The 12,833-nt window shown below is 33.2% G+C and overlaps 1 protein-coding gene and 1 long non-coding RNA gene across 2 annotated transcripts in view; one reads left to right on the forward strand and one right to left on the reverse strand.

Annotated features, from left to right (window-relative positions):
* LOC123674892 (synaptic vesicle membrane protein VAT-1 homolog-like) overlaps positions 1 to 12,833 on the reverse strand; it is a 60,173-nt gene that overhangs the window by 17,672 nt on the left and 29,668 nt on the right. Inside the window, exon 2 of the mRNA XM_045610040.1 lies at positions 5,014 to 5,143. Coding sequence (XP_045465996.1) covers positions 5,014 to 5,143 — 130 coding nt within the window. The remainder of the gene's footprint in view (positions 1 to 5,013; positions 5,144 to 12,833) is intronic.
* On the forward strand, positions 29 to 1,822 carry LOC123674901. Its single transcript, XR_006746719.1, has 2 exons — positions 29 to 1,512; positions 1,557 to 1,822. It is a non-coding gene; the product is annotated as an uncharacterized LOC123674901 (long non-coding RNA).

The raw sequence follows: 12,833 nt of genomic DNA on the forward strand, positions 1-12,833 counted from the left end.
CTTAAAACAAAAATAAGTTTAAAAAATCTTGAAACACAAATGATTGACAAGAGTAAATATGTTTATATTCCTTCAATAGAAGTTCTTATTTTCGATGATGTAATCATTCGGAATAGAAAACATTTATTTCGAAATATGTTTTTCCAGTTATAGATCGAATTTTTAATTTTTTTTTTCATTTTATTATCTTATTAGTTGAGGACGAAAAATATAAACATGTCAATTTAAAATACTTCTAGCTTATTAATGTTATTCATGTTGTACTTTCTCATTGATAAAATTGCTGCTTTGAATTCCATGGGTTCCATATTCAAAAGTAATTTCTTTAAATCATTTTATTTATTACAGCGCAATTAGAATTTTTTCAAATGTACATTCAAATACACAGTATGAAATGATGGGTAATAATTTTGATAAACAACGTATGAAAACAAATTGTCAAATTTCATTAGAAGGAAAATCTGTTGAAGTTTTTCCGTACCGTCAACAGAAAGAATAAGCAAAACACTGACGTGAAGTCAGGCGCCCTTGAAGACCATATATACCTATATTAAGTTGTGTGGTCTTCAAGGGCGCAATTAGAATAGGAATGAACGAGTGCTCAAAATCTCTTGACTTTACGTCAATGCTTTTAATATTTTTTTTCGATATTGGTCGCTATCAACACGATTCAATTGATTGTTATATACAAGGTGTTTCAAAATTCAGTATCAAAATTTCAGGGACGTATTTTTCAGGTCAAAATAAATTTTTTTTCCATAAAAATATGTCCGCAAACGCTTCGTTAACGAACTACAGAGTGATAAAGTTTCAAGATTTCTTTAGTGTTTTCGTATTATCTCTTCCAGTTAAAAGCTATTAGAATCAAATTTGAAATATAGATTACGTTTTATGGTTAACATCATCGAGTATGCTGAGTGACTATAACAATCTATAAGAAGATATTTCATTTAGACCTTCAGCTTCCTCACCCATTCCATTTTTTAATTATTATTATCTATTGAATTCAAAGTCTAAAAACCGAGGTGAGGATCGAAAAAAATATAGTGGCAATATTTCTTACGATGAAAGACACTAATATAAATTTGAATGAATACCTAATCTAATACATATTTTGTGTTTCATTGGTCAATGCCAGATACTATTTTGACTAATATAATACGTATCCCTTCAGTGCCAGAATGACATATTTGACAGAAAAAATGTACAAATTTTCGGTCCGGTGAGTGATATCTACCGATTCAGAAAATATTGCTCCTAAGCAGAAAAGCGAATAAAAAAATACCCTTATTATTTTATAATTAGGCCAAAATTCCAAGGAATCAGTTGAATACACTATATTTAATCTTTTCATATCAATTCGAGACATATGTGTTTAACAAAGCAAGAAATATTGCTGGGACCCTTGTTGAAACAATAAGCATCTCCTGAATAAATGAATATCACAAAATGTCTCCCCCTAAATACAAATTGACCTGTTTCGTGGTATATGGAACTATATGAAATAATAATGTAAGTATAAAAAACATTCGTTGACTCGATTCAACTTTTCCAAGGTTCGAGAAAAACCAGAAGATGTGTAAAAGGAATGTTCCATCCAGAATATCCCCCCAGTTGAAGTACATATGTGAGAAGAGATTAATTGGCTACCCGTATGTTAACTCAATAGTCGATGTTAATGGCCGTTATTTCATGTTGTGCGTTAAATGGTCCCATAAAGATGGAATTCATTGAGAACTGGTGTGAACAAACCGAGAAATTTTAAAAAAGTTTTTATTCATAAGTTCAATTAAGTCTATTATATTATACTGATGGTCTTTTGGGTGTGTATTTTATTATATCAACGAATTCCATCCACTAGAGTTATATGTATAGGATTTGATGATAAATTTGAGGAATATTTTTCCATTTGAAATGACCAAAAAAGATGTTAGGTTATGACTGAATAGTCGCATTTGCAGAAATGACTTTTGAAAAATATCTTTCAGACAACTAAAATTATTCAAATCTTTCATACAAGTGTTTCTATCGTTGCTTCATCGTAATTAACATGGCTAGAAATACTGGTAAGACATTTGTATTAAAGACCAGTCTCCTTTGATTTTTAAGGAACTTACCATGACATTTGATTAATAAATCACATGTCATATATGTGAACCTATAAACAGATATGTGGTCTTAAAGAGTACAATTGGCACAAGAATGAATGACGGTGTTTTACTCATATTTTTTCAATCTTATTATTAGCATTTGAGCTCTTGTTCATTCATGGGCCAATTGTGAACCCCAAGAGTGCTATTAAGTAACGAGCGTTTAAAAGCTCCTCGCTTCACATTACTGCTTTTCTCTCATTTTTCCCGATATTGTGCTTGAATTTTCTATATTCTTAATTCTAAGACGCGATCAACACGATTTTTTTTTAATTTTTGCAATATCTGAACTAGGTCGAGTCTGTTGTGACGGAAATATGGGTAATTTTTTTTTCCATTATTCTGTTCAATTTTTCATGATTCTGATAACGCTTTGAACATACAATTTCGCATGAAGCTTGAAATTATTATTTTAAGTATAGACACGCGAAATTTCAACCCGATCTGATCTGTAATCACCGAAATATTGAGAATTTCTTCTCAGAATTCTTGAATTTTCTTCTATGATGATGCGGTCGAACCGAAATTTTGCGTTAGGCTTCAAAGTGTTATTTTATATTTACTTGCCAAATCTCAACTCGGTCGGGTCTATTGATACGGAATTATTACATCATTTTTTTCACTATTCTGCTCGAGTTTTTTATTGTTCTAATGAGTTTATCAACACAACATTCTTCACGAAATTTTATGGTTCTGATATTGTGATGAGCTAGAAATTTCGAAAATAACCTGAAATTTTAGTTTAATAACAGCACCCAAATTCTGGACTCTATCGAAATTTGTACGAAACTTAAAATAGCTATTGTATGCATACACGCAGAATATCTAACAAATTGTAACTGTAGTCTTTACCAATATTCTTCTTGAGGGGAACAAAAATTAAACTTGAAACTCCCTGTTGAGTGAATCGTTGACGAACAAAAATGTTTACGACTCATATGTTGCCTCATCTTTACGGAATATTTTCTCTTTTTATTAATGATGATATCTTAATTTTAAGCACAGATCTGATTTTTTTTAAGAACTGGAATTTATTTCCGTACGCCTCTACAATTATATTATAATTAATTTTCTCTAATTCTGTGGTTATTCCGTTCATTCTTCCACATCTTGTAGAACAAAATCGTGCGAGAATATATCAGAAACGCACAGTTTTCATGGTTATATTTTATTATTCTATGTTGGCACTCCGAACTTTCCGCTACGGCTTTATCTGTCAATTCATCAAATTGCCTTAAAGAAATCTGTTCTGCCAACCAACATTTTTCAATGCAAAAATCACTAAATTATATTTATGGAAATATTTCATTAATTTCAATGAAAATGCAATGAATTAGAGAAAATAATGTATAATACTCGTAGAGAAGGCTCATTCTACCACTCGTTCATTCCAAAACTCGCCACTTCGTGGCTCGTTTTTGATTTTGAACTCGTGGAAGAATATCAATGCCTTCTGCACTTGTATTATAAATAACTATTCTAGTGCTGTTTATTTGGGAGACTGTTCTCTCCTCATGTCACTTTTTCTTTTACTTCGTTCTTTGAAAGAGGTACCTCCTCTTGTCTGTCTTTTCTTTATTCGTTTGTTAACTATTGATCCTCAATAGTTTCAATCTTCAATTCTTCTCGGATTTGGTGGTTGCTAAATATACCATGGGGCGCCAACTAGTGTTCTGAATTCTGATTACTGTATGCAGTGTACTTTGCAACTGATCTCTCTTATTGTCTTTCGTATTATACCAAGTTCTACCTGTTTGCTAAAATTCATTCTTTCATCTAGAGTTACTCCCAGATATTTTACATTTTACTTTTCCATTCTATCGTTCGATTTTTTTATTTTGACGTTTCTTGCTTTCTTTTTCTTTAGTGTTGTTCCTCCAAAGTAGATTGCAACTGTTTTCGTCGTATTCACTTTGAATCTCCATTTATTTAAGTATTCCATCAGTATATGTAAGTCTATCTGTAACTGACTAGTTATTGCTTTCCGTGTTCTACTGCGATAGTAAATAGCAGTGTCATCTGAAAACTGGGCTATCTTGAACAACAGCGGTCCTATCACCGATCGTTGGGGAACTCCGACTTCAATTTCTCTAATTCTTGATTTTGAGAGAAATTGTAACTCTTTATATGGTACCGTTGTTGAACGAGAAATCAATGATAAATTCATTATCATTTTTCAACCAATGAATAGAGAGATTAATGCAATGAAAAGTCCATTGTATATCTCAAAATTGAGATATCACAATTACCGCAAAAATGTTCAGAAAAGATAAGGCAACATCTGAGTTTTCGTAAACATTCTCATCTAACATAAAAAAAGATTATTTTTCATTCTGTATAAAATAGAAAACGAATTAACTAAGGACGCAATCTGAACAGTTATGTACCCAAATTAAAACAAAATTGCGAAAAGTTCGGTCAAAGCGTTCAAAAGAAAATGAACTACAATTTTTTTTGAGATTTTGGCCGTTCCCCTAATTTTGCAGGTGAATAATAGTTACTGAGTGAAAAAATGCTGAGATATCTCCATTTCAAAAACGCCCTTGTATATCGTTTAGAGGGTTATTTCTTAGGGTCGGACGGACTTATCAGTTCGGAAACCTAAAGCGGCATCCAAATGCCGGGTTGTGATAAACCCGACACAAAGAACGATTGCTACAAATGATACCCCGAAGCACATCACTTCCCGAATTGAATTCGAAAGGACTTGGGGCATCTGAAATTCCAGGCACAACTTCGTCTTTCACAGTCCCCTCGTTTTACCATGCGGAAATATCGATTTTCTCCTACAGTGGCCAAGGTGGGACAACACCGTGCGACGTCCTCATTGGTACGAAGGGTATAAATGAATAATTAAACTTACGGCAAGTCCTTCAACCCCTTCGCCTAGTTGTTCGATTTCACCGGCACACTCGAAGCCAAGGATGAAGGGACACTTTGGAGGCGAATCGATGGCGCCTTGACGTACCATAAGGTCTTGGAAATTGAGACCGCTGAAAAAAAAATTACGTGTTTAGTAAGGTATGAACCATAATTATGCGTGATCGAAGAGGAAACTATTTCCATATAATTTCTGGGGTATTCACGTAATTTGCGAACATTTCGTTTCCCTAATGTAGGGTATATAAGTTGTTGAACGGAAAAATTATAAGGAAAAGGGGGAATATTAGATTGTATTTTTGTCCAACATGTTCAAATACAGGTGAGTCTTTGACCCCCCTTTAACTTTGTTTCTAAACGGGGTACAAAAAAAATGTTTTCTACAAAAGTTTCACGAAATCGACTAGTGTTTTCTAAAATGATTTCACAAAACGAAATATATACAGAGTGGACAACATATTGATTACAACTTCATTTTTTCAAATGGATTTCAATTTTTCTATACTAGGCTAGCTCTTTTTCCCCTCATTATGAATATATAACATAAATTTGGTATATCTTTCTTATTCAGAGTACCACAGAGTTTCAAATTTTAAGAACCACCTGACAAGCTAAGTAACCAGTTTTCAAGTGGTAGGCTGCGAAAACTCAAAATGCCCTCTTTTGAGTTATCTCGTTGGCAACGATATATGAAACTGTTCATCGAATATAAACTACACTTTTTGTGAAGAACAATAAAAATAAGAACGCTACAAGGAGAGAATATATGGAGTTGCATCCAAATGATCCAATTCCAATTTAAATGAAAAACGAATGTCATGTCGTTGCCAACGAGATAACTCAAAAAAGGTCATTTTGAGTTATCGCAGCCTACCACTTGAAAACTGGTTACTTAGCTTGTCAGCTGGTTCTTAAAATTTGAAACTCTGTGGTACTCAGAATAAGAGAGATAGACCAAACATATGTTATATATTCGTAATCAGGAAAAAAAGAGCTAGTCAAATATAGAAAAATATACAGGGTGTTCCATTTGAAAAAAATGAAGTTGCTATCAATATGTTGGACACTCTGTATATATTTCATTTTGTGAAATCATTTTGAAAAACACTAGTCGATTTTGTGAAACTTTTGTAGAAAACATTTTTTTGTACCTCTTTTAGTAACAAAGTTAAAGGGGGGGTCAAATTATGGTGACAAACCCGGTACATATATTTCAACTGAAGAAAGAAGTCAAAAGAAACTCTTTCATTTGCTCAACAATTTTTTTCGATTTCGTTCGGTTGAAAAGATATGTAATGTTGAAAATCCATTAAAAAATGGAATTTTCATTTATCTCTCGCAAATTTATCGAAGAAAATGATTTTCGAAGTATCATCGATGAGATGAATCTTCTCCTGACAAAAATTCTTGCCATATCTTCCAGTTCATTCATTATTCATTTTATTCATTTTTATTTGATAAAAATGCCAGGAATCCGAAAAACCCAATCGTTAAAAGTAAGTTGAATGCTCATTAATGAATATTTGAGGATTTTGAAAGGGACTCCTCTTATAAGATTTATCGAGTAAAAATCTATTATATTTTTGCATGAAAAACAAGGCTTTAATTACCATAATGAGAATGATCCGATTCAGGTCAAATATGCGCCGTTTTATTCGATAATAATAATAATCGTTTATTGATCTCATAAGACATACAATTATGTGTGAGATAAGTCACAGAACTTTTGAAGGTAATATCAGTATGCCTCTCTTATAGAAGAAGCCTTTGTCCCTAAAGGCTAAAATTGAGACAGTCGATTTTCACAAGCGAATTTTTCACCAGTAGAATTGTCCGCCATGGACAGGAATAAATGACATAGAGGCATAATATACTCTCAACCAAGCTCCCGGAGCTTTTGGCGAGTCATTATTGATGGTTATGACCTGGCGTTGTCTTGATGGAACACAATGTCTCTAATATTGGCCAAAGCTGACTGCTCCTTGGTGATTTTTTCTTTCAAACCGGAAGGTTTACAATAGGAAAATTGTTAACAGTACATTTTCGATTCTACAGTTGTGCCGCAGGGGAGTAGCACATAGTAGATATTTAACTGCCAATCTCATCAACCACACAGCAAAAACTTCCTGGCCGTCAATCCTAGCTTGGCCACAGTTTACCGCCAGCTCACCTCGTTTTGACCACGATCGTTTTCGCTTGACGTTGTCGTCATCACCAGTTACCAACCGCTTCAAAAATGGTCGATTTTGTTGTGATTCAGCAGCGATTCACAATTGGAAATTCAGTCCATGAGAATTTTTTTGAGTTAACTCATGCAGTACCCATACATCGAGCTTCTTCTTGAGACCAACCTTATGCAAATGGTTCCAAACGGTTTTTTGTGCAATCTTAAGCTCTTGGGTAACCAAAAAAGTGCTTTCATGACGTCCAGTGTATGGTGCATCTTTGACACTGGAACAGAATCGACGAAACCAAGATCGCGCATGATTGGCTGTTACTGTATCATTAGGACCATAAACACCCGGCTTGAATTTTCGCCTTCATCGAAGAAAAACTGTGAAATATTGCGTATTTTCTCTTTGCAAGTGTCCATCTTTAACGCGCGCTCAAACTTAACCTAGACAGCTAATCACAAAACTGTCACAAAAGTTTTTGTAGTACGAAATCTCATCTTTCTAACGCCACTAATGAAATCCGATCGCACTTAAACAACGAGAGATACAGATAACTAAATCCATCTATTGGAAAATAACATATTTCTTTTTACTACACCTAATATTTTCTCGCATAATGCGCTATTTTCTCATAATTTTTTTTGAAAAAAAAGCCAAATGCAAGGTAAGAAAATGATAGGTAAGGGAACTAGCCAACTCAGTTTGAAAATTTGAATGAGCTCACTTCAACTCCTATAATTTAAATTCTCATGTGTTCGAGCAAATTTCCACAACACGTTCACAGATAAATATTCATTATTTATTTATATGAAAATGGAAAGTTGAAGAGTAAATTCTTGTTAGAACTTAAATAAACAACTATAATTAATGATTGGAGATAGATATCGAGATAATATGGGTGATTGCAAGCTGTTATTATTATCGAAAATGAAATAAAAATTAAGATTGTCCAATATTCATCACCAACGAAATTGCGGTAACTTATTTTTTGCGTTATTAATACACTTTGTTCACAAAATGAAATGAAAAAAAGTTTATGGTGAATTTTCTGATATAATAGGTCAATCTAAAGGTTTGAAATGATATACATATATATCTTATACTTGGAAAAATTTCAGTATGAAGATTTATAGTGGTGGCATAGCTCATTACGAAAATTTCAAATGGTTAAATCTTTTCATCTAGGCAGAATCGGAAAAATGATAAAGGAAAAAAGTGTTCCTTTTGACCTCAAGAATCTTTTCTTAAAAGTCAAAGACTCATTTCTTGTACAGGTTATCCGTTGAAGTATTTTTGGACATTATTCATGAGGTTGAAATATGGAAAAACTTCATACCGATTTACGTCTTAAACTGTGGACTAGTGGACCTTAGATCCGCTCAAGTGCACATTCAAAGCACATGGACGATTCTGAATGGAGAGGTTGGGATCATCACGAACAAACCGTTTAACCCGCTCCATGTTCTGTTCCAATTCCTCAATAACCTTTTTCGCCCTCGTTTTGGTTTATCTAGTGTTGAACCGGTCTCCTCAAACTTTTTACCCATTTATAAATGAGGGGAATGATTGGCTGATGATTACAGTATTAAAAGACCGAAAATAAGGTACTACTTACTAATTCTTTTTTTTTATTTTTAAAGAACGTAAGACGAGAAAACATTGTGGTTCAGCCATAGGCAGAGTATTGTTATTAATAAGAATAATAAACCAAATTAAGATTCTTCAAAAATTGTATCATTGGGTTCAAAATCAATGATATCCTTCCGTACAGCCGGCCGCCGTTTAAATACTCTATAACTCTACAAAGGAAAGTCTAGGCCTTCTTCTTGATGAACCCTTAAGTTTCGTATCCTTCTGATCATCCTGTATAGCAAATAACTTTACGTCCGTAAAATCTGATGTACATTCCTCAAATATTTCTGAGAATTCAATTGAACCTTGTGTGTTTCAATTGCGTTGTTCGAGACAGACATGAAACAACTCTTAATCAAAATGAACAAGAAGCGACGAAGTTTATAATTAGAAGTCATAATTCAATTTCTGTTTTCCAGCCTCTCTCTATGGGCTTTGGGAAAGAGAAATTCTTCAGAATGAATGAAGTAATTAAAGGAAGCATTCCTTAGGAGGAATAAATATTTTTATTTTGTTTAACCGACTCAGAAAAGCGTATAATTCTGATGTGTTCAATAGGAGGTAATATTAGGAGAGAATGAAGATAATATTTTGACAGCCAATAAAGCTTTATAATTATATATTATTGTCAGGTCATATTTGGATTATTACACTAAGTGATTAATGTATGAGAATGAATATGAATTCTTCTATTGAGTTCTTTTTTGAAGCAATAAATTAGGATAAAATAGGTGATTTTCTCGAAAATCATAAAGATCTGAAAATTGCATATTGGGGTTTGAGACCATGATCTTTCTCCCTGAAATATTTCAAGACTTCCGGTTATACCGGATACAGACTAATACTTCCTTGTTTCAAATGGCATACCCAGTATATTATTGCATCATTAGACAGCTTTTTTCACAACAATTTCGGCAATATGCCATACCTTGGGTGAAATCTCAATGTTTCATGAGTTAATGGGATTCTTTTTTTTGAAAAAAAAGGTGGCGATGAGGACTCATATTTTTTTAATTTTCATGCAGAAAAAGCTTCCTTCGAAAAATTTTTTTTCTTTTTCGATTCTTCAAATACGTATTATTATGAGACTGTTTGCGATAAGAAGATCATGAACTTAAGCAACTCAAATTCATCAAAACAGATTTTCAAATTAGAACATTTTCGATCCAAACTGCAAACAGTCTTATTATTATAAGTCTGTTTGCATCAGTTTGGATCGGAAATCTCACATTTTTTTGAATTTTTTGGCAGAAAAAGCTTTTTTCGAAAAAATTTTTCAAAAAAAAAGAAATTCAAAAGAATGTGAGATCTCAACACCACAATTTTTTTTATAAAAATCCCATTAACTCATGAACCGTTGTGTTTTTACCCAAGGTATTGCCGAAATTGTCGTCAAGAAAGCTATCTAATGATGTAATAATATACGGGGTGTGCCATTTGAAATAAGAAAGTAGTGGTCTGTTCCCGGTATAACCGGAAGTTGTAGGGATCTGAAAATATTTTAGGGAGACAGATTATTGTCTCAAATCCCAATATGCAAATTTTCAGCTGAAAATTATAATTAGTTTTCCATAAACGTCTAATAGGCCATCCTGGTGAAAATCCCTGTATAAGAAACTAATAGAATATAGGTAGAATATAATAAAGAATCACGTCAGAAGTTTCTTAGCATTTTTATTGTTCTTCATCTCAAATACAACAATCGTATTTTTAAAGCATACAAGTACAATTTTTAAAAAAAAAACAAGGTACAGATGCGTCAACTTTTATAGATGCTTAATTCAATATCTCAGACCCATCTTTCTATTCTGCGGTGCCTGTCGGTCTGCAATCTTATCTATACACGCTACTGCATAAAAATTATAGTGCAGTATTCCTCGTAGCTTTCTTCACAAATGGAAGTTATAATAATAGTGTCTGGTTTGCTCGAACAGTAATAACTGTAGCAGTAGTAGTTATTGCCAGTGATACTATTATTCCCAAGTCAACCCTCAGCGTTGAAGGCACGAACCTGAAGGTTAACTTTCCAGTTTTATGGAAATCGATATCACTTTTCCTTCGTTGGAATTATTTCGCGATAGTGCCTATCGTAAAACGATAACCGATATGTCCATAACCGAGATCCATTAAAGTGATTCAGGTAGTTTTATGAAGATCTTAATACCGTATATGCCATTCGAATCTACCATTCATATTTAGGGCGAGATTCACATAAGTTTCAACGGCAGATCAATACATTAATTTTTGTAATTTGAAATCTATGGTCTCACCCAAAATGAACTGAATTTGAAACAAAATAATTTGATTGTTGCAATCACGATAATAAGTTTTGTGATTTGGTTGATATTTTCACTATCATTATATATTATAGAAGATTTCGAGAAAAATTAAATTATAATAGTTCAATTCATGTGAAAATTCAAAAGTGTTTTGATTGTTGTATCAAACTAAATTTGGCGGTTTTTCACAATGTTGTGAAAGGAATTATTGAAAGGTAAATTAAGATCGAAAATAATACATATACCTATAATATTTCCATCAAACTATATCGTAGGTATAGGCAGTTAAAAAATTAATCGGAAATTCATATGATCCCATATATCTCTTCAACATTAAATAAATGGTTAAGACATGAAAATTTACTACTTGAATATTTCTACATATAACATTTATATTACTATTTATACATTACATATTTATTTTACCATAAATCGCTTATAGATAATTGAAGGAATTAATGAGCCAGAGAGTATTTGAAAGTATTTATTTCATCAACGAAACTCAGAGAGGAAAAATATGAAGCATTTCGATTAAATTAATGAATTAAATTCATTTTCCAAAGCAAACATTATATGGAACCGTATATTAGGCCAATTGAAAAGTCTGATGCACAGATGGGGGTGCTGGTATTGAATCCATATGATTTTTAGTTGATAGCAACCTTCAAACGATAGGTGTCAAAATTTGAAAGCAGTCCGACCGTTATTCAGTGAGATATTGCGTTGTGAGTGTAGCTACTTTTTTATTTGAAAAAAGATGGAATAAAAAGAATTTCGTGTGCTGATAAAATATCGATTTTAAGGGAAAAAATATAGTTGAAGCAAAGTCTTGGCTTGATGAAGAGTTTCCGAGGTCTACACCAGGAAAATTAACCATCATTGATTGGTATGCTTAGTTTAAACGTGGTAAAATCAGCACCGCAGACGGCGAACGCAGTGGACGCCCAAAAGAGGCTGTCACCGACGAAAAAATCAAAAAAGTTCAGAAAATAATTTTGACTGACAGTAAAGTGAGTTGCAGACATTGTGAAGATATCATCTGAACGTGTACATCATATCATTCACAAATATTTGTGCATGAGAAAGCTGTGTGCAAAATGGGTGCCGCGAGAGCTCACAATCGATCAAAAGCAACGTGTTAATGATTCTGTTTGAATTAAGCTGTTCAAGTGCAATAAACCTGCATTTTTGCGTCGAAATATGACAATGGATGAAACATGGCTCCATCATTTCACTCCGGAGTCCAAACTACAGTCAGCTCAGAGGACTGCACACGATGAACCGAATCCAAAGCGAGGAAAAACAACAGTCAGCTGGCAAGGTTAAGGCATCATTATTCTGAGATGCGCAAGGTATAATATTCATTAATTAACTCCAAAAGAGCCAAACCATCAACAGCGATTATTATATAGCGTTATTGGATCGTTTGAAGGATGAAATCGTTAAAAAACAGTCCCATTTGAAGAGAAAAAAGGTGCTATTTCATCAAGACAATGCGACGTGTCACAAATCAATGAAAACAATGGCAAAATTGGATTAATTGGGCTTAAAATTACTTCTGCATCCACCGTATTCGCCAGATCTGGCCCCCAGCGACTTTTTCCTGTATTCAGACAAAAGAATGCTCGTTGAAAAGAAATTGAGGCCTATTTTGAAGCGAAAGACAAATCGTACTACAAAACAGGTATCGAAAAGTTGGAAGATCGCTATAATCGCCC

Source organism: Harmonia axyridis, chromosome 1, assembly GCF_914767665.1.
Source record: "Harmonia axyridis chromosome 1, icHarAxyr1.1, whole genome shotgun sequence".
Lineage (NCBI taxonomy): Eukaryota > Metazoa > Arthropoda > Insecta > Coleoptera > Coccinellidae > Harmonia > Harmonia axyridis.